Here is a 27841-nt window from a genome sequence, read left to right as displayed (position 1 = left end):
CGGGCTGGCCCAGAGACACTTCCCCTAGAGCCCTCGTGATTCCCAGCCCAGGCAGCGGGGGATTTCTTGGCGGAAACAGCCTGGCGGGTTGTCGTCAGCATGGGCTGGGTCTCGCCCCACTTCTCCCGCTGAAGGAGTGGGGACAGCACGGCTGGGGTTCCACCATGAGCCCCCGGACTGTGGCCTTGGGGACAGAGGTGGGGCCAGCCGGCCGTGGGGATGAGGGGAGGGGGGCTGCGAGGACAGTGCTGAGGGTGGTCATGGGGATGGTGCTGAGGGAGGCGGTGGGGATGGGGGTGGAAGCAAGGGTGGGGATGAAGATGAAAGCAAGGGTTGGCATAGGGATGGGTGAAGACACCCATGGGGACAATGGTGAGGACTTGTGCGGGGATGGGGATGAGGACAACCGAGGGGATGCGGTACAGACAGCTGAGGGGTTGGGGATGAGGACACCTGAATGGATGGGGCAAGGACAGCTGAGGGGACAGGGTGAGGACACCCACGGGGATGGGGTGAGGAGACGCGTGGGGACAGGGTGAGGACACCCGTGGGGACAGGGTGAGGAGACCCGTGGGGACAGGGCAGACGCGGGCAGCCCGGGACCCGGCTGGTGGCGCCTCCCGCCGCTGCCCCCGACGGAGCAGCCCCGGCCCGGGCCGAGAGGCAGCCCCAGCCCCGGCCTCGGCCCCGGCCCCGGGCGGAGCCGCTCGGCGCCGTTTCGCTTTCGGAGCGGGGCTGCGGGGCGGGCCTGGCGGCGCGGAAGTGCGGTGCTGGGGCCCGGCAGTGCCTTCCCCGGGCGGCGGGGCCGGCGGCAGGTGAGTCCTGCGGGCACCGGGCCTGCGGCACCGCGGTGTAAGCCCGGAGGGGGAGACACCCGGGTGGCCCCTGGAGGAGCTCGGGGGCCGCGGCGGGGCGAGCCCCGGTGAGCGCCTCCGCCTCTCCGCAGGGCCCGCGGGAGCCCGGCCGGCCCGGGGAGCCTGAGCCCGGCGCTGCCCCCCGAGGACGGCGGCTCCTCGGAGGCCACCATGCCGGCAGGTGAGAGCCCAGCACCGCGGCACGGCCCGGCCCGGCCCGGGGAAGCCGCCGCCGAGGGGAGCGGGGAGAGCGGGCGGCTCGGGCTCCGCCACGCCGCCCGGGGCCGGGCCGGGGGCCGGGGGCCGCCTCACGACCTCGTGCCGCTGCTTCTCCCCTCCGCAGGTGCTCGGCGGGGCGAGGAGCCGCCTGCGAGGCCGGCGGCTGCTGAGGGCGGCCGGGGCAGGTGCGGTGCGGGCGACGAGGCGTCGGTAGAGCGATGCAGACAGGTGAGCGGCGTTGGGCTCGGGGCCCCTCGCGGGTCACCCTCCCAGCTCGGGGTGTTCTGCGGTTCTCAGGCAGCCGCGCCGGCAGGGAGCCAGCAGCACGCTGGCATCAGTGGTGCTGGGGTCGCGGGCTGGCGCTTGGGCAGGCTGGGTGAGCTGCACCCATGAAACGCCTGCGATGCCGCTCATCCAGCTGCGGCACAAAACGTGCACCGCAGGGTGCTGCTGCCTGCGTTTAAGCTCCCAGCAGCCACTTTTAAAGCAGCGTGGCAACCCACGGGAGGTCAAGCATCCTCGTTTTCCAAAACTTCCCTTCTTTGGTAGGATAAGCCCTGTCTGCACTGGGGGCCTCGCTCCTGTAGTGAGTGGTCGGGCACCGTGGGTTATGCTGGAGCGTTTCTCCTCTGAAGGAGAAAGAGTGACCCATGTAATGCCTCCCGGGCTGTGTCCATGCTCCTGTTGCAAGCTCACTCCTGTTTCTCTGTAGCCATTGTGATCACCGAGCAGCCGGTCTCCGTCTCTGTCCCCGTCGGTTATTCCTTCACGCTGCGGTGCAGAGCCGAGGCTCGTACGTCGCTACAGTACCAGTGGTTTTGTCAGCGCCAGGTAATGCTGTGAGCAGAGATTAGCCCAGTTCTTGTGTCGGGCTTGCTCCCTGCCCTGTGGCATGGTGGAGACAGCCCTCTGTGGGCAGACTGGGTGGCAAGCAAGAGGCTAGAAGAGAAAAGAGGAGAGGGAACAGGATGTGGTTACGTGACCATGCTAAGGGCTTTAGCAGGTGCCAGGGAGAGTGCCATAGAAAACATCCTTCTCCCTGTATCCCTGTGGTTGGAGGAGGTGACAAAACCAGGGATTCCTGCTTTTCCTGCTTTTAGCAGGAGCCTGCTGGTTCCTTCTGCTACCAGCAGTGAGTGTCAACTCGCTGCCCACCACCTGTATTTTCCCTTTAGTCTGTCTGCTGCCAGATTCCTGGTGCTACCAAGCAAGACTTGCCCATCACTGCACAGCAGACCCAACTCTACACCTGCAGAATCAATGACCTCTACAGAAACGCCGTCTTTTCTGACTGGGTGAAGGTGGAGGTCCATCCGTGTGTCGCCAGAGGTACTAACATGTCTTGTAGCTTTTCTCTGTTTTCTGCTTTGCACAGATATTGCCAGACATCACTACAGTGGTCCTCTGTGGTTCCTGGGACACTGTGTCCTCCCTGCTTGAAAATCACTGTAGAGAAAGATCGCTCCAGTGATGTGAGCCTGCAGGTCTTAGCCAGACTACTGTGTCCATGCTGTAGATATTTCAGGTCCCAGTTATGATGCCAGTAACCCCAGCTGTATTTACCTGCTCCTGTTGATCACTCGCCATGGGTTTACCAGAGGGAGATTATACTGGGTGTGTGTTGTTTTGCATTGGACAGAGGGACTAGAAGAGGCAATCTGGCAAAAATACCTCTGGGTGTTGCCTGCACCCTTGACAGGAAAGGGTGAGCACCAGCAGGAGTCAGGGCATGTTTGGGACTGGGAAGCAAGAGGCAGTGCTTCGGTGTGTCACCTGCTGTTGTGGGTGTTCTCTCAAGGATTCCCTGCAGAAGGGCGCAGAGGTGATGCTGCAACTACAGCCATACCATGGGATGGCATCTCTTGGTGCAGATGGAAAATGTTCACTTCTCTGGCAATGCACACAGACTGCAGGGTACAAAAATACCATTGTTTTCTCTTGTCATGGATGGGGAACCAATTTTGTGTTCCTGCTTCATAGGACTGCTCCCTCAGCTCTGGCAAGGAGAACCGGTCATCATCCTCAACCCCACTGAGCAGAAGGTGGAAGTTGGGAAGCCACTACTGCTGCAGTGTGCTGCCATGGGGGTCCCAGCCCCCAGCTACCAGTGGTACTGCAATGGGAACGTGCTGGAACACCAGAAGAAAAAAAAGCTCTGGGTAATGTTACCTTGGAATGGTTCAGAAACTTTGGCTACTGGGCTGGGTGATGGGAGAAGCCCAAATGAGTGTGAGAGAGCTTCAGAAGCCTTGGAGAGACTGCTGAAAATTCTATGCTATTGTCATCCTTGATATGACAGGTCACAGTCCTCTTATTTGTGTGTAAAGGCTCAGGCGTGCTTTGATCTGTGTGATCAGGTGAATGCGGTCAGAAAGCAGTCTCTCCTTGCCTCTCCTCCCCCTCTCATCAGCCCTTGAGAAACAACCTCATGCTCAGCCGTGTTTCCCTGCAGTCCACAGATTACTCCTGTTGCTCTGATAGCCCTGACTATGGCTGAAGAGGGGATACATTTTATGGGCTTCTTTCAAAGCTGTGGATGTTTCTGTAAGAAATAAGAGACTGATGCCTTGTGCTGGCATTGAGTGCTCTCAGCAGGCCTCTTGTGCATTTTTGCAGTGGCACAAGAACAGCTATTGTATGTACGTGCAGGGGGCTGCGGGTGTAAAGTGATGGAGCTGCAGGAACTGTGTCTGCCTGCTGGAAAGCTAGAAGGAAAGGTGGTTAGTTACGACAGGAAAGAGTCAGGGAGTCAGAAAAAGGTCTGGTTTTATGGTCAGTCACTGGCTGAATGTGCTGTCTAGTCAGTGCTGTCTTCTGTGCAAGAAAGTTGGATTTCCTCCTGGGGCATCACTTAAAGCATGGTAAAGAGAGCCAGGCTCTTCTTAGGTGGTGTTATGGGGGACAGTGGCCTCAAACAGAACTTCTCCCAGGGAAGTTCAGCATGGGGACTAGGAATAGATTCTTCATTCTGGGGTGGGTGCAGTGGTGGAGCCTGTTCACAGAGAGGCCACAAGATCTCTGTCCTCAGAGGTTTTCAAGATGCGTCTAGACTGAGCCACAGCTGCTTTGACCCACTTGTGCCTTTAGTTCCTCTCTGAGCAAGATGCTACGCTGGGCTGGAGAACTGCAGAGGTCCTTGCCAGCCAGAACTGCTGGCATTCTTGTCCTGCTTCAGGAGGGATGGATATGAATTAGAAACTTGCTAGAAGAGAGCAATGGGTGTGATGGATATCTAGAAAATGCCACCTAAGAGGAAAAATGAGCAACCTTCTGATGTTGGCCATATGCTGTCCTGCTAGTGTGGTTCATGGGGCAGAGTATGGCTATGACACAGCGTTTCAGGGCTGCTGGATAAAGAAAAGAGGGCATCTGGGCAGAGCATTCTTGCTCTCTAGAAGCCAGGGCTTGCAGCAGACCTTAGCATGTGGCCTCACTGAGCTTCTTAGAAAGACAAAAGTCATGGAAAAGATATCTTAGATATCTTTCTGAGGCAATAAATGAGGTTGCAGGAAACAGCAACAAAAATATATTTTATTCCAGAAACAAGGGTTCATTTGGCAGATTCTGTTGAGAGGATGCAAACTGTCATCATAAATAATGTGATTTAACTTTTGATCTGTCTAGATCTCCCACGCCAAAGTCAGTGACTCCGGCACGTACCTCTGCTGTGCCTCCAATAGCCACGGAGAGCACTGGACCAACGCAGTGGACATTCGCATAGGTGAGCAGAGCCAATGCACAACTGCTTTGCTACAAATCATGTTCTAGCTTGAGAAGTAATTAGAGGACTTCATTGCTCTTGGCTGGAAATGCCAGGCTGGTGGACAAGGAGGCCAGTGCCAGGGTGTTACCCTGGGGCTCACTTTGTGCAGGGGAAGCTGGGCTGAGGGGTGTGGGATTAGGAGAGCTTGAACAGACTTTCAGTAACACAAAAAAAGACCACTGGTTTTAAATAACACTTACATGGGGAGCCGAACATAAGACACTTCAGAGTGGAGACACAGCATGGGGCTCTGCAGAAACACTGGAGTGTCCTGGCAGTCCTGGGGCAGCTGTCACAGGAGCAGCCTGCAGAGCACAATTTCACACCCTGGATATACTGGATGATCTCAGCAGAGCTGCGTAAACCCTACTGAGCTGGGAATGCAGGCATTGGCCTGCCCCATGATAAATGGGATTACTTGATAACGGGGTTCAGATTTGGCGAGGGAAGTGGCAACTGTAAAAGAAAAAAAAAAAACAGCGTTCCGTCTGCCTGGCCATACTGTGGCTTGGGATGCTGCTGGGTCCAGCAGATGGAAGGGAAACAGCCACATTAGGCTGCACTCTCAGATGCTCACTGCAGTTTTTCTTGCCCTGCTGAGGTGCTGGTTTAGTAGATCCCTCAACAAATTGCAACGGGGTCCTTCATTAAAACTAATTCACAGCTTTGCCAAGATGAAGTGATGTGCTCAGACGCATGGAGCTGGAGAGGATGGTGTTTATTTCAGGAAGGTTCAGGCCCATGCGGTTGGTAGCCCGGGGCTGATGCAGCGCTTGCTGTGTGACCTGATGGATCCTGGGGAAGAAGATGGATCCCCGGAGCCTCGGGCATGCTCCACCTCCAGTGTGATGGCTGCTTTGGCCTTCTGCCTTTGCAGTGAGACAGGAATAGCTTTGTGGGCTCTTTACTCCATCTAGAGATTTTTCTATGCTATAAACTTCTCATCTGGCCTTACAGTCTATTTTTAAAACCTCTCCGGGGAGCAAACTTTTCCTGTATAATCAGAGAGTGTTGTGCTCTCCCTGCCTTCTTGCATCTGGCAAAACAGCACCCAGGAGTAACAGTCAGCATGCAAGGGACATCAGACTGGGCTGGGTTCAAAATGCTATGGCTGAGTAGCTTTAAAATGCAACAGGTGGCTCTGTCAGAGGCAGAAAAGGACAAATAGGCTTGTTCTGATGCATGTCCAGGCATCCCTGGAGCTCTACCAGCACCATCATCACTGTGTGTTTGGGTACTAAAGGTCTTCCAGACTCGTAAGATTTATGCAATTAAAAATATGCCCTTTCTTCATTTAGAGCCTGTCAAGTTTCAGGCTTTTCTCCTGTGCTGGACTTTTTTTTTTTTTTTTTTTTTTAAATAGGGAAATCTGGAGCTGTCAGGGTAACAATGGTTTTCAGAGGCTGCATGCTGTGAGCGCTGCGGGGTGGGATTCCTGCATGGATGTCCCACAGGCACACCAGCACCCACAAAGTGCAGTGCTTGGACAGGGGAGCTGATGAAGCTCGTGAGTCATGTTTTGGGGCGGTCTTCCTGAGCTGGAACTGCTGAAAGGCAGGAAAAGACAAACCAGGGTGTTGAAGGTGCTGGGAATATTATCACCATCAAGAGCAAACAGCCAGCTTCCTTCCCACTTGTGGGGAACAGCTCTCACTTCTGAAGCTTATGTTGACCGAGTTTCTTCCTGGAATCATTCTGTTTCCTTTGCTTGTGCTGCAGTGAGGGAGCAGCACCGGCATCTTGGGAAGCACAGCAGTCCAGGCAGGGCTAAGCCAAGCAGCACAGATGTCCGGATAGGCACCAGCTCCTCCACGCTGGCTCTCCTGCCTGTTCCTTCTCTCAGCTTTGCTTCCTGGCTATTCACACACAGGCCCCCTCCTTTCCTGCATGCCTTACCTTTCAACTCCAACCACTTGCTGTTCCCGCTTGCTGCTGACATGGGGTTTCAGGTACCTCCCAAAGGCCAGCTCAGGCAGGCTCCTGAAATCAGCAGACAAGTGTCTTTAAGGTTACCAAGCAGGCAGCAAAAAACTTGCCCAAGGAGCAGCCTGTTTTACTTCTACAGATGCGAATGAGATGCAGATGCACCGCGTGATCCAGCTTTGCATTGCCAGGGGCCACAGGAACAGGTTTCAGACCTGTTATGGGGGCTGGCACTGGGATGCTGAGTGCTGAGCACTGGCTTATCATTCCCCTCTTTCTTTTCCAGGTTCCTGTCGTTCAGAGAAGTTTTTTGGTGAGTACTGTTGTCATTTCTTCCTGAACAATTATTCCCTTAATTAAAAGGAAAGCTGCAGGGTGCATGGGAGGGCAGGGCATAGGGGCGCCTTTCTTGCAGAGGCCATTTCAAGCCTTTATGGCCACATCGTCACAGGCTCCACTGGCTCTGTGCTTTCTGGATCAGAGCTGTGAGGCACAGGATGAGAGTCCTTTTCCCTGCCAAGACCTGATCAGTCTCAGCCAGTGGAGTAAGATTATTCCTAATGAGTAACCTAATCTCAACCTCCACACTTGCCAAATGACTTTATGAAGTCTGGGTCACACAATGCCTTTTCCCTTCTTTGAAATACCTCCTTGGACCAGAGCAAAGCTCCTTGCTCCCACAGCTGCTGAAAGCCAATCTGATTTTCCTACAGGAGAAGCTGAGGGCTCAAAGCAAGAGCCTTGGCTTTCTCTCCTTCAGCCCTGTGGGGGGAAAGGACCTGTGGCTCAGAGCTTCCCCCTCCCAGGGGCCGCCAGCACGCGAAACAGTCACAGTAGGGCCAGTGCCAAATAACCTCAGTAGTGCAGATCCTCCTCCACTCCTGCGGTTTTGCTTTCCACGTGGAAACTTTCCAGGTCTTTCTTTCAAAATGATGCCTTGCGTGTTTTGTCAAAGTGCTCAGAAAGCTGAGGGCTTTCTAGAGGGCTCTCCAGGGTTGTGACAGGGTAAGGTCTAACCTTCCTGCCTAAAAGTGAGAAAGATTTCCCCTGTCCTCACACCAACCGAAGGAAGTGAGACCTTGCCACCTGCTGTGTGCTTACAGCTTTTTCACTTGGTGTTTCTGTTAGCTACAGGCAAGATAGCACTTTTAGTGGGCAACAACCGCTACCAGCATCATCCAAACCTGATGGCTCCCGTCACAGATGTGTTTGAGCTGAGTGTTCTTCTGAAGCAGCTGGGCTTCCAAGTTGTCTCTCTTCTGGACCTGAACAAGGCTGAGATGGTGACAGCAGTCAGTCGGTTCCTGCAGCTCCTGGGAAAAGGAGTCTATGGTAAGGCATCAGTTTATGTACATGTAGCAGTGGTTGATACAAGGGAGGAGCAAAAACGTAATAAATTTTTTTAAAAAAATACCTTTTCTCTTCAGGTAAACATTTTATCTAGGTTACAGGCAAGCAGAACAGGTTTTTCACTGTCACGTGGCTACCTGTGGCTCAATTAGCATGGTTTTTGGGTGATGTTTTGGGGAGCCAGTGCTTCCGATTGTGAATGGGAGAGGGTGTTTTAAAATTCAGGAAATTGTTGATTGCTCCTGTTGATCTGTCATGGCTACAGCTGGCCACAATTTGCTTGTTTCTCATTCCTCATGGTCCAGCTTGAGCCCCTGACAGCCTTTTTGCAGAAGCGCATATTCCCAGCTGCAGATGGCTTTGGGGCTGGGCTTCAATGGGAAGTGTCCCTTAAACATAAAACCAAAGAGCAGATCTTGTGGGTCTTAAAGCAGATGTTCAGATTTTGGTGGTGGAAGTAGCTTCCTTGAGGTTTCTAAGGGTCTTCCAGCCTGATGGATACCCCCAAAACACCTGGCAGATGCGTTTGTTTCTTTTTCTTTGAAACCTCATCACGAGGCACAGCCTGCTTTGGAAAGTGCTTATCATCACCACCCTCTCAGCTGCATGGCGAACCAGGGTATTGAGACAGCAAAAGTCAACACAGGCCAATTCCAGCGCTCGGTGTGAGGTTGGGAGGTTGTGCAATGGATAGGGACAAGGCCACAGATGGAAACATTGCAAAGCTACCTTGTTCCGGGAGGCACTGACTCACTCAGGGAGGCTGAGCTGGCAGGGAAAGGCATCATGCAGTTGTTGCTGCTCCAGCCGTGTGTCATCTGATGACAGTGTATTCCTATGACTTCACCTGCAGCTTCCTTTTGTGGTTGCTGTCTGAAATCCCCTTGCATCTCAGGCTTTGCCTCTCCTGGGCCAGCGTCCTCCCTGGGGAGGTGCTGTGCTTTTTCCACGTCTGTGTAAGGCACTGCCATGCCCACCTGATATCTATAGCACACGAGGACCAAAAGGCATTTTTTTCCATGGCAATTCCCCGGTTTTCATAAGCAATGGAGAAGAAAAAGATTTGGAAATGGCAAACCTTTCATGCTGTCATGCCTTATTTAAACTTCCAGTGCTTTTCTGCATTTGTCGCCATTGATCCTTCCTGGCAAAATTGATTTTGTGCACTGGCAAGGAAAGCATTAACAGCTGAGTTACTGAACCTTGATAATCCTCAAGTGTTTCCTAGGCACATAGCCTGCTTCAAACAGTAGTTTTCTTTACAGCTTTCTAAGCTGAGTGGTCTACTATTATTGTGAGGCAGTGAACCTTGGCACAGGCTGGTCCCAGCACTGTGTTTGAGTGGAAGACTCTTGCAGTAATTGGGTGGCATCCAGGCTTAGGGTGGGGTGTTGGGTCAGTCTGCCTGCAGAGTGCCCCAGGGCTACTCCACCTGAACTGTGCTGCATCTCGCTGTGATGCGTTTTCCAGTAGTTTTTCAGCTGTTTTCTTGCATGAGATTAAAAAAACAAGTGAAGCACAAATCCTTTAAATTAACTTATCTTGTTAATGCATATTTACAAGGAAGCCAACAACTCCTCCTAAACCCTATATGCCCATTTTTCAAGGTACTAGCTCCAGGATAAACACCTAGAACTGATTGAGAAATTCAGGTTTCACGCAACTCGTACATGCTGGATGATGGTGGTGAGGCTGCAGTTCCAATCACAATCTAGGTAGCCTGTTAAAACTTCAAAGATCCCAGGGGTGCCCACGTGGGAACCAGTCCTGTACATCCACATGGGTGTGTTGGACGTTCACCTGCACAGAGACATCTCAGTGCCTCCACCTGTGGGTGTTTTCTTTTTTGGAGACTCCCAAGCATGGAGCCCCCCACTTCTCCACCTGCCCGTTTCAGGGCAGACTTCCTCCTGGGAAGTCTTTCCTGACCCTCTGGAGCTGAGGTTACCCTGTATGGTCCATACCGATGAGGAGAGCTGGGCTTTGCTGTCTCTTTAATTGCTCCTACAGTAGCTGCAGGCTCTTGTTAGACCTTCCCTTCACCTCCACATCACCATCCCAACCCATCTCTCCCTGCTTTCTTCCCAGGCCCTGGACCCCAGCATCTCAGTAGCTCCCACTGTCCTTTTTCTAGTTTCTCCACCTTCTTGAACTGAAGTCCCTAAAACTGGACACAGGACCTAAGTGGGGTCTCCTTAGGGCCAAGGAGAGTGCCGAGAACTTCCCTTGCCCTGCTGGTCCTGCATCTCCTAACATAGCTCTGTTCCCAGGTGCTGGCTCATCGTTAGCAGGGTGTCTGCCATGACCCCAGGTCCTTATCTCCAGGGTCATGGTTCGATCAGCGCTCAGCCCCGGACAAAGCAGTGCCTGGGGTTACCTGCCCGAGTGCTGGACTTTGTGCTTTTTTGTTATTGAGCCTTATCTGAGATTTCTTCATCCCAGAACAAAACCAGGCTTCATTGTTAGGCACAGAGGTATCATATGTCTGGATATTTGAGGTGATTCAAAGGCTTCTCTAATTTACTGCATGGAGGTGGTGGCTCATCTGGCTGCTTTTCCTCCAGACCTCCTCTTAGAAGTGATGATTTTGAAGGCCCCAGACATCCCCTGAATAGTCTAATTATATAGTCCTCAGATAAACAAGGAATCTCCCTAGTGATTATTTCAAGCGTCCTAAAAAGTCCTGAGTCAAAAAAATAATGTCGGAAATGCAATAAGAGCAGAAAGTTACGAGTGAAATACTAGGAATAAGCTGTAATGCGTTAATTAAGCAGCATGCTGACATTTCCTGTATTATTAGCGGTGCCTGGAGCTTCCCCTTTTTAATTTGGTACTCGGAAGCTTGTCTCGATCAGCAGTTTTGACTCACAAGATGTGGGAAGAGCACTGAAATGTAACTCGGGGAAAAAACAAAACAAAACAACAAACAACCAAACAAATGAAAAAATACCTTTTCACCCTCTAGGCAAAATGTTGATGTTCCTGTTCAGGAAGAGAGGTTAAGTCTAGGAAAGGCTTGCAGCAAAGTTGTTCAGCTGATGTAAAGAACCTGTCTTTCTGTTTGAACTCAAGTCTTTGTGGTTTATATAGCACAGGGAGCATACAACAGTGTATTCAGGGTGCAAAACAGGACCCCCAAAGTTAGGGGATTTCATGATTTAATGATCCCTTATGGGCTTTTCTGTAATACTTCAGGTCTTTCCAAGTGTCAGTGACACTGTCAGGTAAAGGATGTCATCACCTCCATGTTATTTACAGAAATGGAGGCAGACAAAAGCCAGAAGTGCTTGACTACTTCAGAGTCAAAGCCTGAAATGCCTGCATCTGATTTCTCCAGAATGCTTCCCATTTTATTCTCTTTTTTGGAGTAGGCTTTTGTGACTTTGATTTGTGAGTTATGAAAGTTTAAAACTTCTGCAAGTCAGAGCCCTCTGTCTCTGGCTGGCAATCCATAAGAAGAGGAACCCAAACCCTGTGGGCACCTGTGAAAACATCTGTTTGAGTAACTTTCCATTGTACCCTGAGAATGGAAACCCCTGCTGACTTTAGGCCTCCTTTACTGTGAGGTCATGGTTTCAGTCCTCCATACGATGAGATCATGCTTTCAGTCCTTCAGCTCCTGCCCCACTCATTGCATCCCTTCTAGCATCAGAGATCAAAGTGAATTTCCTGCGAACTGCAGGGGCAGGAAGAGAGAAAGGAAAATAGAGGAGAGGTTACTTAATGAAGCGTGGGCTTTGGCAGGGAATCTGACCTACGAATTTCTCTTACTTTTGCCTCTTAGCTGCTTGTTCCCATTTCTGACATCTCATTCTTCACTGTCCCTCAATTACGGTAGTGCAACTCTTTGCGTCACCTCATGGAGCTATTTTTAGCAGATTTCAGTTCCCCAGGCTGTCTTTCGACAGCATCCCACAAGCAGTTTTATCAGTGCTGGGAAGGGGTAGAGAGCCACTGCGCAGCTTCCTTTTGGGAAGCTACAGCCCACCTGGGGGTCCCTGGGCAGCAGGAGAGCCCATCCCTGAGCACGTGTGCAGGGGCTGGAGAAGCACCAGCTTTGGCTGTGTCACGTTCCTCAGTGCTGGCTTTCCAACCTGGATGTTCCCATGTTGCTGTCTCTTGTAAAGGTAGAAATCGTTACATTTCATATGCTCAAGAGTAAAGCTCAAAGCCAAAATTCACATTGGATGTTGGACTTCCCACCAATGTCCGGATGAGTCCTGACTCCTCTCCCACCTTACAGGGCTGGTATCTGGTTTGGGATTGTTGAGGCACGTGGTTCACACGATCCAGACATATGTAGAACTCATCTCTCTCTGTCTTTCTAAATCTCATTTTTCACTGGCTCATAGTTGTATAAATACAGGCAGATTTTTGAAACCAGAGGAGTGTTTCCCACCACCTAAGCTGTTGATAGTCTCTCCTCCAAAACTAGGAAGCTGAGGTGTTTCTTATTTAAAAGGTTGTTAATGTGTCGTAGCACAAATAATTACAGTTTAGCATCCAAGCCTGGATGTTGTAGCACAAATGATTACAGTTTAGCTAATGTATACCCAGTGACTCTGGTGTCTCCTGGAGAACTGCTGGAAACCACAAGTACAGGAGAGCTTCTTAGGGCTGCTGTCAGCTCTGCCGAAGGGAATGGATTTGAAAAAATTTGAAACTGTGAGGTCAACATGGCTTAGGTTTTCTGTCTGTAAGTGCTCCTGGCATAAGTCTGTCCCATGCCAGTATCCCTTCAGTGCAGGAGATGGAAGATGGCCATGGGAAGCTGGTCACAGGCCTACAGGTTTGCATTGTGACTCATCCTCTCCTCTCCTCGTTTCCAGCCATATTCTACTACGCCGGGCATGGCTATGAACATCTGGGGAGGAACTACATGGTCCCGATTGATGCTCCACAGCCGTATGCCCCTGAGAACTGCATCAGCGTGCAGAGGATCCTCCAGAAGATGCAGCAGCAGCAGACGGCCCTGAACCTCATCCTGCTGGACACCTGCAGGAAATGGTAGGGTGCTCTTCCCCCTTCCTCAGTGGGACAGGCAGATTGTGGCATCTCGAGGGCTTGGGGAAACAGCTGCCAGCCTCACCCCCATTCAGCAATGGGCTCCTGCACAGCCACGTGAGATGTTTGTCCTCTGTTGCACTGCTGAGGCCTCTGTGAAAGGTTATCCGTCTGTGTCATAAAATCAGTAAGGCTGTCAGGTCTTGCAGGGTCTCCTGGGAAGCAGTCAGTCACGTGCTAGATGCGGTTTTGTAAGCATCAGATCCTGCCTGAGATGTGCTGGAGAGAAGGGGGATGAAAAAGCCTGACAAATACAGGCTATTCAGGCAAGTCAGCTGCAGTCTGCAAAGGGCTGGCTCTACTTTGGCATAAAGCGCTAGCTGAAACTCAGCGTAGCTATGGTACAGATTGGCCTTTTATGTCTCAGCCACCTGCACTGACCCACCCGACCAGGCAGGCTGTAGCAGTGTCCCCGTGTCATCTCACTGAGTTGCCCCGCATGCTCAGCCTGGGGCCATTTAGCTCGTCTCTTTCTCTCGGCTGTGTTTTTGTTAACCTCTCAGAAAGAAGAGTGCAACACAATGTGGAAAATATTTTAAGCCATGCCACTTGGTTTCACTGGCCTTAAAGGCTTCTGAAGTTGTCATGTGAAGTGGGACCAAGGCTGCTGCTGAGGTCGGGGAATCAGCTTTTTTCTTCTCGGTGTAGAAAACCTATCATCCTGCCTTGGCCTGCAGATCTCCATCATGCATCTTGTGGGCTGCAGAAAGTTACTACTTGCCCATTTCCAACAGAGGTAGTTAGGCTCAGCCAGTAGAAGCTGTGATTGTTTCATCTATCTGGGGCTCCTGAGGTGGATTTACAGGACAGGAAGGACCTGGAGGTCAAAGGCAGAAAATTCTTTTCCTTCTGTGGTTCCTGCACTGAGCAATGGAAAGACAGTAAAGATTTTGATAGCACTGTCCTGAAAGAACCGCTAGCCCCTGGAAAGACATTAGATCTTTGACATCTTTTAGCTGCAGAGGTGGGAACACTTGCTTTGAATAGTTCGCAAGCTGGTTGCACTGGGACTTACCCTGCATTTTGCAGCTCTGAGTTGCCAACATTGATAGAGCTTGCTGTCCCTGGATACATGCCCCAAAAGCCCCATAGCGAAGCATCCCTCTTCTCCTGTTGTCTCACTGCTACTGCCAGCACACAGCGGGAGCAGAGCGCCTTGATTCCCTGCCCTGTGCTGCTGAGAGCCCTTGCTGAGGGGCACTGCTGAATCATCAGCGCAGCTCCTGCCAAATCCGAGGGCGGAGGTTAGGCCAGGGACTCACCCAAATGTCAAATGCTCCACCTGGAAAGAGCAGGGCAGTACTGCACTGGGATTTCTAACACAAACAGTGACAATCCATGAAGTGGCTTTAGAGCTGATACCTCCGTCCTTGGTGCCACTGGCTGTTTATGTGCTCCGTGAATTCTTACGGCGCTTTGGGAAAAGGATGCGATGTGAGATCTGCTGTGATGTTTAGGCGTGGCTATGTGGCTGTTTTTCTCTCTTCCTCCCCCAATCTCACACTTCTTTTCTACCCTTTCCCACAGCAAGTGCAGCACTTAGTGCAGAAGGTGTTATCCCTGAGCTCACAGGGGATTGCTGCAGAAGCTCTCTGCTGGGCTTGTTTTTCTTAAGAAGTCACTGCTTCAGCTCAGCAAAGCATCTGGATTTCATAGATGCATGTGTTTATACCACTCAATAAAACAGGGCTCCCAGGGCCTCCTTTCCCAACACCCTTTTGGTTAAACCGATGTTGTGAATTGCAGATAGCTGTTGTCTTTTGGTGGCTTGCCCAGCTGTCCGTGAAGCAGGAGGAGCTGTGTGTGTGCTAAGAGGGATCTCACGCGGAGTATCTCTTCGCCCCATATGTCGGCATCAGAAATGCCAAGGCGATGAGAAATACACGTTCCTTTGCCAAGTGGTGGCGGATGTTCAGCTTCAGCACAGGACGAACCAGGAACAAGGAGCCTATGTGTAACCTAGTACATTTATGTGTTCATTTTGGGTGGATGCGATTGCCTCTTCCAGTAATTCCCTGATTTATGGAGGTTTCTAGAGTGTGCTGCTTAGGACAGGAGGAGGACACCGCCTTCTGTCTGGGGTGCAGATCAGAACTGGGCTGTATGAGAAGTGCTGTATGAATGAGCTTCTACTGGGGCCCAAGGCAGGAGGGAGCTCTGCCACCTTCTCTGATGTCAGACATCTTTCTGTGCTTAGTCATGGTCTGGAAAAACTTTGTCTTCCCGTGGGGCAGGGAACCATGGCCAGAACTTCTGCTGCATGCACCAGCTGCATCTGGAGCTGTGATGCCTGCTGATGCCATCACAAAAGGTTTGCATCAACTTTTGTCTGTGCAGCCTCAGGTGGATGTCCCCAGCATGTGGACAACAGGCTTATTTTGGGATGTGATGTCTCATTTCCTCTTGGACCTGGCACCCCAGATTTCTATATTCATCTAGGAGCACCTGGGAGGCAGATAAATCTCTCCATTCAGTGTTCATATTTAGAAGTGTATCTCCTTTTCAACATTTTCTCTTTTGATCATCTTTAGAAAAGTTATACAAGCCAGATGAATACTGCCATTGAACATCTACAGACTGTGCCACCAGCAGTAGGTAACTCACTGGCTGCTGGCAATGCAACGATCCCTTCTGCTCTCCTTAGCGTGCCAGCTTCAGCCCCAGCAAGCTATGCTGGAATTGAATAACACCAAATAATACCATCTCTGTGCCTGGCTTTTATCCCTGTGCAATTGGGAACAGCTCCAAATCACTGGTGTAGACCTCCTACCTCAGAAGCAACCAGTGCTTGTGCAGTGTGTCTTGATTTGGGCGAGCTTCTAGGTCAGGCTTGCCAAGAGTGCTACCAGGACATCTATTCTGGTGGAAACCAGGACTATCACTTCAGATGTAAATGATTTTGAAAATAACAGGCATGTGCTCACCCTGGTGTCAGAACCCATACTGGGCTTCCAGCTGTACTGATCCCATCTCTCAGTGAGACCTGGCCATGTATTAGCTTTGTTTTTTGGGGGCAGAAGGTATGTGTGTGGGCTGGAAGAGAGCTGTGGAGCACCCCTGAACCCTGAGACAGGCAGTCAAGCCATAGCCACAAGCTCTGCTTAAGCGCACACCTCCAAGTCCTTCAGAGACAGCAGTCCCTTGCGCCACGGTAAACCCACACATTCTCTGCAGCTTGCTGCTGCTTGAATTTGTGAAAAACTAGCCTCAGAAGGGAGGAGGCATGGTTGCACCACAGCTCTAGGCTCACTTGCAGGATAGAGAGCAGTTACCAGTATATAGGTCGGAGGTGGCCCTATCTGCTCATTTCCCCATGGTTTGGGTTCTTAGGACTCCTAGCTTTAGTTTCAGTTGCTGCCCAAGTAACATGAGTACATTTTACATGGGTGTTAATATTATTGCCATCCACAGGAGGTGGATTTTATGGAGCACGCTGTCCCTCCCCTCCAGGCACACACTGTTGCTCTCAGTACTGACTGGAATTTTCATCTCCTCTTACAGGTACAACCTAGAGTGTGCTCTCTCCCAGGTACAGCCGCTGGAGCCCTGGGGCAATATTGTTTATGGCTACGCCACGTAAGTATATTTTGCTGTGCCCACACTGTGACACAGGACCAAATGCTGGCAGGAGCTGGCACCATCCCAGCTGTTTTCATACCTTCATGCCTGGGGGCTTTGGAGGCTTGAGACTGCTTTTCTCATGCTTTCTCTGGCTCTTACCCTTATCTCTAAGATTTCTCATTTGAACACTTCTTCTCTTCCTCCTGACATTGCTAGTGGTAGCCTGTTTATCAGTTACAGGTTACTTGTGAAGGTGGCATCAGCTCCTGTCATCTATCCTTCTAGACCTGAGCCTGATTCCCAAAGCATGTGTGCCATGAGCAGGTCACCAGAAGCCTCCCAAGATGAAGATGAGCATTGCTTACTGTTCCAGTGCTAGCCTTAGAGGCTGCTCAGCTGCTGCCACCCAGCTAGGCTGACAAAAGAAGTTGTGCTCTTTTCTCTTGTCCCCTTTCACTACTTTTTCCCATCCCATGCCCTTCTCATCCTCTCTGGGGCTCTCATCAAGCACTTGGCAGCATTGCTTGAGGAGCTAACTCAGACTCAGCCAACAAACCCTGATTCACCCCAGGATTTCCTCCCCGTTGCAGAAAGTTAAGATGAATCATTACCCCTGCAGGAGTGAAGATGCGGAAGCCTATGAGTTGCAGGATGGGGAGTTCAGCTCTGGGATCTTCATGAAATATTTGAAGAAACATATTTTGCAGGAGAAGAAGGTTACACACATGCTGGAGGATGTGTTAGAAGGTAAAGGAGTGCTTTTAACCCGAGTTAGAAACCATTCATTTCAGCAGCAGGGATGAGAAGAGATACCAGCAGAAGCCAAGTCCCAGCAAGGGGGACAGTGAGGATGAACACCCACACTCCCCCTGCCCCCAAAATCAGGTTGCGGGCCATGCCCCATGGAAGGTTTTAGTAACCTGGCAGCGGGACCAGGATGCTAATGTAGGGTCTGAAAGGCAGGGTGGCAAATAAGGAACCTGGAGTGACCCTTGTGCCTCTAAATTGTCTCCTCCAGACATCGGCCGGGATCCCTTGGTCACTGGGAAGCAGGTGATGGAGATCAAACACACTCTGAAGGAAGCCCGCTCCCTGACAGACCCCATCTGCCCCTTGGGAGCAGCTGTGGAGCGCTGGGGATGTGACCATGGTGAGCTGTGCAGGGATGGAGGGAGCAGGGGGGTCGCTGTGCCCCTCAGAGGCACCTCTCTGCAGGGAGGTGGCAGTGGGATCGCTGGAGGAACTGAATGCTGACCCCACTCTGCTTCCCCTTGCAGAGCCACCGAGAGAAACAGTGATGTTCCCCTGTGGGGCGCGGGCAGAGCTCCGCTTCCAACACCTTTTCTCCAATGTGATGTCTGTCTGCGCCAAGCTGCAGGACCCCCCGGCCCACATCACTGATGCCCACCTCATGCTCCGCCAGCCCACCGTGAGTCTTGAATGGGGAGATGCTGGTCCCGTTCCCCTCGATTCCCACTGGGGCAGGAGAGGGAGGGGGGTTTATGGCGAGCCTGAGGAGTCCCGAGGGCTGGAAAAGGCTGAACCCATGTGAAACAGGATCCCCTCCACTGTCACTGCTGACACCACCTCCTTGCAAGAGCTTTGTGCTCTTTAAATGCTCCTTCCACACATCAGCAGTTGGCAGACTGCCTGCCTTGCTCCTAATGCATTGTGAAAAGGATTTAGTGCCAGTTTCAATGCCTGTAACCAGTTACTCCTCAGACTGATTTCTGGCCTGCCTGATTAAATTATTGCATTTAATCTGATTGAGATGAAGAGCCTGTCTGTTTTCTGTGTCTGAAAGCAGGTCTGGCTTTCTGAATGATCCCGTCTTAACCCGCTGTGCTAAAATATCTCAACGCAATATATTCTCATGGGCTTGTTCCCTGTTGAGCTATACCAGCTTCCTCATACCCCTTCTTACTCTTTTCCTAACAGACCATGCTCATAGCGTGGTCTTTTCCAATGGCCTCCACGCTATTGCTAAGGATTTAATTCTCTTGCCGATCTTTTTGCTAACAGTCTTCCTCATTTTTCTGTAGTCCCTTTGCTGAAGCGTAGCATGACTGTGGTGGATCTTTTGGCCCTTGCTGCTCATGGAGGGATGCTGCCCCTAAGTACGTTGTGGTCACTGATGCGGAGCAGTGCGTCCAGCGGGAGGTTTGGAGCCTGATCCTGCCCCTTACAAGACCAGATCATCATTTCCCCTTGTGAACTCCCAAAACACACCTGAAAATTTAGTGTATGGGTGTGTGTATCCATGCCACAGCAGCACCTGTGGGAAAAGGGAGACCCATCTGCTTGCCCCCGTGTCCCAGACTAGCACAAGAGGGATTAGGGCGACAAAAAAGGGACCCAGGAAAGCTGGAGCGGTAGGATCCCGTGTCCCTGAGCTGCTCCATGGCGGTGCTAGCCTACACTGACCTCCAGTGGTGTCTGCTGACATGGCAGCACATCCCCACACGGTTGCCGGCCGTCGGGCACGCTAGCCGGACACCGTGAGGCCACCCACACTCACCCTTGGGAACAACCCAGAGATTCTGGGGTGTCCGTAGGAGGGCAGCTGGCTCCTTCGGGGATCTGGGCGCTCTGGCTGCATCCTTGCTTGCCAGGGACACTGAGAGGAGCCAGAGGACTGAGCCACACTGCTGAGGTGCAGGAGCTGGAGGCTGAAGGCAGGCAAACGCAGGCGTGATGTGAGGTGTATGTTTTAAGCCCTAGGAAATGAGTCCAGGGAGCCGCTTGGCTGAGGAAATGGCAGTCTGTATAACATTTGCCATATTCTGACTATCAAAGTGACTTCAGCAGAGAGCCTGGGCTTGATGCAGGGCTTGTCAGAGACAATTATGATGGGCTTTTCTAGCATTGTTTCATTTTCTTTAATTGTCCAGTGGTAGTGTTCATTCCTGCCCCTTGTCTTGCATTTTCACTGCCCTCAGAAGGAGAAGCTGTTTTAGGACATAGGTGTAAGTGAGTGATGCTGAGAGCTAAGGCATTCAATTTTTCTCCCTCTATACTGTTTAAATGCCTACTTTTTTAAACTTTTGTGTTGAATCTCCATATTTTCAAATCAAGTAACTTGATCTGGAGCTGTTTGACCTAATGGTCTCCGCATTCACCTTCTCCCCGTATTATTTAGAGTATCTGAGTCTCTGGGCCCACCGAAACTCTGGCCTTGCCAATTCCGGGGCATCATCCTCATTAAATAATACATTCCATCATGGGGAAACATTTGTCAGTAATTACGAATGGAATATAAATATTAATTCAGAAAAGCCTTTTCTCCATTTCCTGACTCCTACCCAGCCAGAAATGATAAAGGAGACTAATGGAAGGAAATACTTGCCTGTGTGCATTGTAATTAGATTGTGGAAGTCATTGGCGTGGGAGGCTACAGAGGCTGGGAATTTAGCAGAGTGCATATACTTGCGGATAACAAGTTGCTGTCGGCAGAGAAGCTCTGAGTCTCGTATGTCAAGGCTTTAATTGATCCCTTGAGATTAGGTCACTCCTTGCCCAGATGAATGTCTTGAAGGTCACCGGGCTCAAGAGCTATTTTCTGTGAGACACAGTCCTGGAGAGATGAGAGGTCCAGCAGAGCTGTTTTATTTTTATTTTTATTTTATTTTTTTCTCCCCTCCTCTGAGCTCAGGAATCCCGATGAGCAGGCAAAGGCAGCAGGAAGCCTGCATGGATGGGCCAGGGGCTCCTAACTGAGCTCAGACACGACAGGCAGGAATGCGAGAGGTAGAAGGAAGGGCAGATGGCACCGGAGGGCTGTAGAGACATTGATTCAGGGATGGGGTTAGGAAAGCCAAAGCCTGACTGGAATTGAATCTGGTGGCAACAAGAAAGGATTCTACACCAGCAAAAGAAGGCAAGTAAAATACAGCTCCCCTGCTAAATGGGGCACAGACCCTGGTGACGCAGGACATGGTAAAGGACAAGGTACTTGGTACCTTCTTTGCCTCAGTCTTTACTGTTCAGAGTGGCCTTCAGGACTCCCAGACACCAGAGGGGAACTCTGGGGCAAGGAGAACTTTCTCCTGGTGGAGGAAAATCAGATCATGGAGCTCTTAAAGAAACTAGGACATAAACCATGCCACAAGTGCTAAAGGAGTTGGCAGATGTCACTGTGAGGCCACTGTCAGCTCGTGCTGGTCAATGGAAGTTCCTGAGGCTTGGAAGAAAGCCAGTGTCCCTCCTGTCTTTTAGAAGGGCAAGAGTAAAGATCTGGGAAGGAGCAAATAATCCTGGAAGCCATTTCCAAACACAGTAAGGACAAGGCATTCAACTGGAATCAGCCAGTGTGGACTACCAAGGGGAAGCCCTGCCTGATAACCTGATAGCCTTTGTCGAAAGGCTTGTAACAGCCTCCCACATAACTTCCTCACAGACATGCTGAGATAATGCTGATGAGATAGCAGACTAGATAAGTGGATGGTGAAGTAGATTGAAAACAGGCTCAATTGCCAGGTTCAACAGGTTGTGATCAGTGGCGTGAACTCCAACTGGAGGCCAGTCACTAGTGGTGTACCCCAGGGATCAGCACTGGTGCCAGCCCTGTTTAACATATTAATGATCTGGGTGATGGGTCGGTGTATATTGTCAGCAAGCTTGCTGATGACACAAAACCAGGAGAAGTGGCTGGTGCACCATCCAGGGGAACCTGGGCAGGCTGGAGAGGTGGGCTGGCAGGAACCTGATGAGGTTCACCAAGGAGAATTGCAAAGTTCTGCCCCTGGGAAGTAAAAGCCCAGCCCAGGGACATGCTGTGGACACCCAGCTGGGAAGCAGCCTGGCGGAGAAGGCCCTAGGGATGCAAGGCGAGCAGGAGCCAGCAGGAGGAGGGAGGGGATCCTGCCCCTCTGCTCAGCACTGGGGAGGCCACAACAGGAGCGCTGGGTCCGGTGCTGGGCTCCTCACCAGAAGAAAGCAACAGGCGTACTTCAGGGAGTCCAGGGAAGGACACGGGGAAGCTGAAGGGCCTGGAGCATCTCTGCTGTGCCAGAGAGAAACAGCACATCTGATCTGGATGTACGATGCTAAGGAATGGCTTTGTCCCATTCAGGGAGGCTGCGTGGTTCTCCCCATCCCAGATTCCTGGTGCTGCTTGGCTTTTCACGCACCAAGTTTTAACTTGCATTGGAGTGTTGTATTCCTGCTAGTCACATCTGCAATATTTGTTTTTTTCTTAGGTTGAAAAAAAGGGTAGCCCAGCCACAAGGGGCTTGAAATTGCAGAACAATAGATGTTCAGGAGAAGAGTCCTGTACATTAGAACAGATCCGAGCATCCCTGCCCTGCTAGCATGAACCAAACTGTGATGTTAATCGCCAAAGATTCACGGTGTCCACAAAGGCTGGTAATGCAATTGCAAAAGTAGGCACTTAGAAGTCATCTGATCCACAGCACATGCATGGCTGCAAGGAGAAAGAAGAGAGCATGGCCCAACCCCAGCTCCCGCAGGCTGATGGATCCCAGAGGAGGCACTCTGGGACAGAGGCTGTGGATGTGGGGATGCACTGGGGAAGGCAGGGCTGCAGAAGTCAAAAACCGCTTGTGGAAACAACACTGAGGCAGCTGTGGAGAAGGCTGGAGGAGAACGATACATCAGAGACCACGTATGGGGAAGAGAGGAGACTAGTGGAGGGTGACTGAGGAGGAATTCTGGCCATGACCCGGCTTATTTTTCTCTTAGTTATTAGGATGTTGTAGATATTACGAAGTCTAGCAAGGTTCAAAGTTAACTTTGGCACCTTCATAACAGTCCAGAGATGCTACTGAAAGCACAGGCACAACCTTATCTCGAAAAGTTGGTGGTTTTCCCAAGAAAACATGCCCAAGGCAGGGCTGACTGCATGCTTGCCCTGTTCTTCCATTGCAGCGCAATGTCAGCATCATCAGGTGAGGTGAAGCTGGCTGGGTGTGGTAGGAGCACTCTGCTCCTTTTTGCGGCCCTCCTGCTGAAGCCCTGCATTGGCGGCTTCCAGGCTGATCTGCTTGGTCCCTCTGTTTGGTCTCCAGGTTTAGTTTAACCCGGCTGCTGAGAGCAGCACAGCAGTGGCTGAGTTGAGGGAGCTTGGAGCAGGTACCTGATGCGATGAGCCAAAGGAGGAGAGGGCAGGAGAGGGCAGTGTTCATTTGCAGAAGGTGCTGTGCATTGCAGTCTGTCTTCTGTTTCGGACTCAGCTCATGCTGGCCGAAGGAACCATGACAAGGCTCCCTGAGCAGGAGAGCTGTTCCATCCTCCTTTGAGCTGTGTCCTCCCTTTGTTAGCACAGCCATCCCCCCTTTCTGCCACTCCATTTGCTGCCCTGATCTCTCCTAAACACCCTCCAGTTTCTCTTTATCTTTCCAGTAATGAGTAGCCAAGTGCAGAGATGGGATTTGGCTTTCCTTTGTCCAGAGATAAATGCTATTTTTTCAGCCTGCCACTGGTCGACCTGCTGGATCAGCAACAGACAGATGATGGACAGTTTACTCCTGTTCTGCCAGCCTTGCAGGCAAAGGTGACTCTGATGCCTGTAGATACCAGCCAGCATTTGGGATCCAACATTTTAGCTTCCGCCCCAAGTATTCTGTCCAGAAACAAATTGCCTTGGGCTTTTGCAGGCAGCGGTTCAGGGGAGGCTCCAAGAGACGATGGTTATTGGAGAGGATCTCATAGAGAAGGAGCTGTTCTGGAAAAGTTCGAGTAATTAGGCAAGAATTGACAGTTCTGCAGATGGCAGGGGCTAGCTCAGCACCCAGCACAGCTCAGAGCTTCCTCCAGCTCTGCCTTCAGAAAACTCCTTCCTCCCTCCTCGACACACCGCTTAGACTACAGGTGGTTGTGATACGGGCTGTCGCTGCTGTCTGTACTGCTGGAAATCCCATTACACCACAGATTTCCTGTTGCTGCCCTCAGGGAATGTTTGGCTAGGCTTTCCCATTGATATACACGAGGCAAGTGTGTAAAATCTCTATTTCTGCTCTTTGCACTCTGTAGTACTTCCATTAGGGTACGCAGCATTGCCAGTAGCCCAGGTGGCAAGGACACAGGCCAGCCCCGGTCCCTGCTGTGTAGAGAAGCAGCATGTTTGATGGGCGGTTGTTCTTCCAGGCCTAAGCTGACATGGAAATTTCCTTACATTTCCTTTGTCTTTCTGACCCAGGAGGTGGATGATGTGGCCAACCTGGAGGAGAGCCGCCCGGACCAAGTGGAATCTCTGCTCGCATCTGTTTGCAAGCAGGAGGAGCAGGACTGCATCTTCCAGCTCTGTGGACTGCAGAAAATTCAGGTAGAGGGCTGCCATGTGCAAATCTTTGCTGTTCCCTTGCCCCCTCACACAACTGGTACTCCCCATCACCACTGGCTGTGCCCCTCTGACCTCTTGACTCCATGCAGAAAGTGGCCAGCATCTGGGCTGAGACCCTCCTGTGTTGCAGTGTAATGCCCATAGTGGTGCTGGAGGAGCTTGTGGGTCTCCAGGGCACAAAAGCTGACTTTCTCTTCATTTATCCTGTCCTGTGCTGTCTGGCCAGAGAGGCTGTTCCTTGCCCGTAGCAACCTCAGAGAGGTCGGGACTAGCCCAAATGTTTTGGATGAAGGATATCTCACTAAGCGTGCTTGCCCGAGAGATGGGCACATAGGCTGGCCAGGAACTCGAGCAGCAGGAGAGTTTATTCCCTGCTGTCAGAGTGATACTACCAAACCTGAGCCAAACTCTGCCTCTTTGGCACACTTCAAAAGACTCTCAAACTATTTAAAGACCATGAGAAGGCAGAATTGCTAGTTGCCTGCCTTGTCTCTTCCAACAGATTCTCTCTTTGCAAATAGCAGTATGCACCTGGTTTCTCCCTTATTTTTTTCTCCCTCTATCACCCAGCCAGTGGATCTTGCCAGGTGCTTATCTGCTCTGCTCCATGCAGGCTCACCCTGAACATTGCTCTCGAGCTGCTGTGTGGATCTGCCTATAGCGAGCTCCATTTGCTGAGTACAGTACGTGCCTCGGCATATGGCAGCTCTTTCAGCCCTTGATTGTTCCTGGAGCTCTTTTCTTGAACCCTTCCCAAGCTGTTAAATGCAGACATGAGAGCTGGACCCTGTGTTGCCTGCCAGGCACACAGGGAAAATCTCCTTGCTGCATGATACATTTCCCTGCTTTGTACGGCCAGGCATCTCAAGCACGGCCCCACGCTAGGGTTTCACGTTCAGGGATTTGGCTGCCATGAATCTGCTATTTTTCTTTTTCTTTTTCTTTTTCTTTTTCTTTTTTTTTCTTTTTTTTTCTTTTTTTTTTTTTCACCCTGTTTTATAGAGATATAAAGTAGTGCTAGACTGCAAATGGATCCCTGCAGAGCATTGCTGTTTTAAACTCTCATTTTTTACTCTGTGATGTGTTTTATATGTGATCCATATCCCTGCCCTTGCATGCCTCCCTCTGTGTGTGCAGTGCTGTACTGTGGCCAGGACAGACACCACGACCAGGACAGATGTCGTGGCCTTCCATGCGTGGGTGCAGTTTGCCTGGGCGCAGTCCCTGTCCCCTCCTGCTCCCCTGCACCAGCACCCTGGGGTGACACTGTCCTGCACTGATAAGGTCTTAAGTGAGGTGGCCTGATCTCAGGAGAAGTCCTGAAATCCAGAAACCATGGCTCAGGCCCTTGAATGCCACAAGCGTATGTAACATCTCCTCTTCTGTGGCAGCAGCATTGCTCCAGCACACCACAGCATGGGGCTGTGAGCCTGCAGAACAGCCAGCAGAGTCTGTCTGGATTTTTGACTGAGCAAAAAAGCTCTGTTTCAAGTCTTAAATTCACCTTGTGTCCTTTGCTCTCCCCTTCTAGGTGGATGTGGTCCTGCAGTTGGATTTGCATTACACCCAGCTGAGCACAAAGAAAAGGACTTGTGAAAGCCTTCAGAAAATCCTCCCAAAATCTCTGCTGGGACAGTTTTTCAGCCAGAGGAACTATGCCCAGCCAAGGTACCAGAACACTTCTGCCTGGGCAGACCCGAAGGGGCAGCAGGCATCCTTGAGGACAGGTGCTGGCCACAGCTTGCCCAGCAGCAACCCCTCCAACTCCAGCAGCGAGCCAGAGGAGAACGATGAGAGCAGCCTGAGCAAGCTCTGCTCGGCCCTGCTGCGGGCTGGCCCCGGGCAGGACCATCCGTGACCCTGCAGGCTGGTGTGCGCAGCTGAGGGGTGGCTGCCTTGTAGAGGCAGCAGTTATTCAAGTGCTAAACAAGGCAGAATTTATCTGCTTCCAGCCTCAGCAATCGTCCTGTCCAAATGAGGCCAAGGCTGCTTTTATGGAAAGGTTTCTCCCATCTGGTCCTGCTGGAAACGACCCCTGTCCCACATGAGGCTGTCGGCATCACCAAGGAGTCACTGTCACGTCTGGCGGAGAACCCAGCCACCGACAAGTCATAACATTGCCAGACAGAACCCAGCAGTGCTCACAGTCAAGGACACGGGATGATGTTTTCTGCGAATCAGAGTTTACGAAGCAAGTGCCTGAAAGCAAGCGCTGCAGCATTAATTGTGTTGAGAAGCCCACAAACACTACAGTCCTGCGCTACAGCAGAGGCGCCATCTCAAAGCCCACAGCTGCTGTTACTGCTTGTGCAAAGGACACAAGGAATGACCAAGGGACCCAGATAAAACTGTGTGAATGTGTAAGCTTTCCCCGGGGGTTGCACTGGGGGTTTCCTTCCTTCCAAGTCCTGCTTGTGTCCAAGCAGGTTTTAAATTATGTGTTTATATATTTCTACATAATGTATTTATACTTGAGGCAAGAAAAGTGCTTGCTAGGAAAAGGAGGCTCAGCCGTCCTGTCGGGTGCATGTTTACAGTGGAGGCTGGTTTTCCATCAGTAGTAGCCCCTGGGCAGGTAAATTTCTGCATGCCCCTCGTAGCATGTTACATTGGGGCATAAAAGGGTGTTAAATTCTGCATGGTCCTGAGTTCCTCTCAGATGCAGAATCTCTACATGTGGGAGATGGAAAAGACAGGATGGAGGAGGAAGAACCTCAAAAATAGTTGTTACTGCAACTGTTGTTTGTTTGTTTCTGTTTTGTTTTGTTTCAAAGTGCCTGTCTCAGTGTGCATGCACTGTGGGCAGCCTGAAGCACTACTTTCTGTGGAGAACCAGCCGTCCAGGGAGGAACACAGGTGAGGAGGCCCAGCCGGAGTGGTTGCAGTCTCCTCCCTGCCTGCTTCTCTAATTTTTCTTTAATAAGGGCCTGGGAGGACAATCAAATGGAGACCAGTGACCCCAGTGAGGTGTGGGATCTCCATCCCTGGAGACAGTCCACTCCGGACTGGAGGAGGTGCTGGTGAACTGATGGAAGTTGGCCTTGCTTGGAGCAGGGAGCTCTACCAGAGAGCTCCAGACAACCCTTCTGGCAATTGTGATCCTGTGGCAGAAGGAATTTGGAGCTCAAAGACTTCTTGAGAAGTCAAGGATGGTGGGGTGGGATGGGGAGAGTGCCCGAGCTCTCTCCACTGTCTTGTTCTAAAAGAGGGGTGGGGAGAACATTTTCTGAGTTTTGGTTCTTCTTCGGCAGACAAGATCATATCAGTGTACAGTGGGGACTGCCTATTGCAGCATGGAAAAATATGAAGTGCTTCTTCCAGATAAACCATCCTACAAATGCTGGAAGCCTGTCCAAAGAGAACAGAGGAGGCTTTTATTCTCCTCACAGTGAATAGAGCCAAGGGAAAGAAGAGAGGCCCCATCTGGCTGAAGACTAGAAAGTCTACTAGGAAAAAAATGTAAAGCTCCGAAAAAAATAAATTACAGGATGCAGTTTAAATAAGAAGGACTGATAGAGAAACTAAACCAGAAAATAGTAAACTAATTGAGGGGAGAACCAAAGATTAAATCAACACCAGCAGAAATTTAAGACAGGTCAGTGGGTGGCTACGGAGCCATTTAGGAGGTGTGCAGTACTCAAAAGGAGGGATTATACACAGCCTTCTATACCGGTGGGGCAAAGTGTGTCTCTGGCTCGTGTAATTATGGCAGATGTCATCTCATGTGAATGTTAATCTCATTCAAAGCAAGGCTGTTTTTTTTTTTTTTTTTTTTCCTAAATAAAACACTTGGTGTTTTTGAAAGCA

General features: G+C 51.1%; 1 protein-coding gene across 3 annotated transcripts; it reads left to right on the top strand.

Annotated features, from left to right (window-relative positions):
* Positions 1-61: 61 nt before the first annotated feature.
* On the top strand, positions 62-27841 carry LOC118172245 (mucosa-associated lymphoid tissue lymphoma translocation protein 1-like). 3 transcript variants are annotated; one of them, XM_035336020.1, is made up of 16 exons: positions 62-197; positions 947-1035; positions 1198-1301; positions 1786-1904; positions 2249-2402; positions 3054-3232; positions 4698-4794; positions 7046-7072; positions 7888-8091; positions 12939-13116; positions 16675-16749; positions 17354-17481; positions 17753-17884; positions 18012-18163; positions 23891-24016; positions 25566-27841. In XM_035336020.1, the coding sequence occupies exons 3-16, from the start codon at positions 1292-1294 to the stop codon at positions 25890-25892; spliced, it is 1908 nt and encodes a 635-aa protein (XP_035191911.1). In that variant the 5' UTR covers positions 62-197; positions 947-1035; positions 1198-1291; the 3' UTR covers positions 25893-27841. The 3 variants fall into 3 exon arrangements, with proteins under 3 accessions (XP_035191911.1, XP_035191912.1, XP_035191909.1); XM_035336018.1 differs by lacking the exon at positions 62-197 and adding an exon at positions 757-815; XM_035336021.1 differs by lacking the exon at positions 947-1035 and having other exon boundaries at positions 69-197.

Source organism: Oxyura jamaicensis, chromosome 10, assembly GCF_011077185.1.
Source record: "Oxyura jamaicensis isolate SHBP4307 breed ruddy duck chromosome 10, BPBGC_Ojam_1.0, whole genome shotgun sequence".
Taxonomy (NCBI): Eukaryota; Metazoa; Chordata; class Aves; order Anseriformes; family Anatidae; genus Oxyura; species Oxyura jamaicensis.
This window is presented reverse-complemented; position numbering and strand designations above follow the sequence as displayed.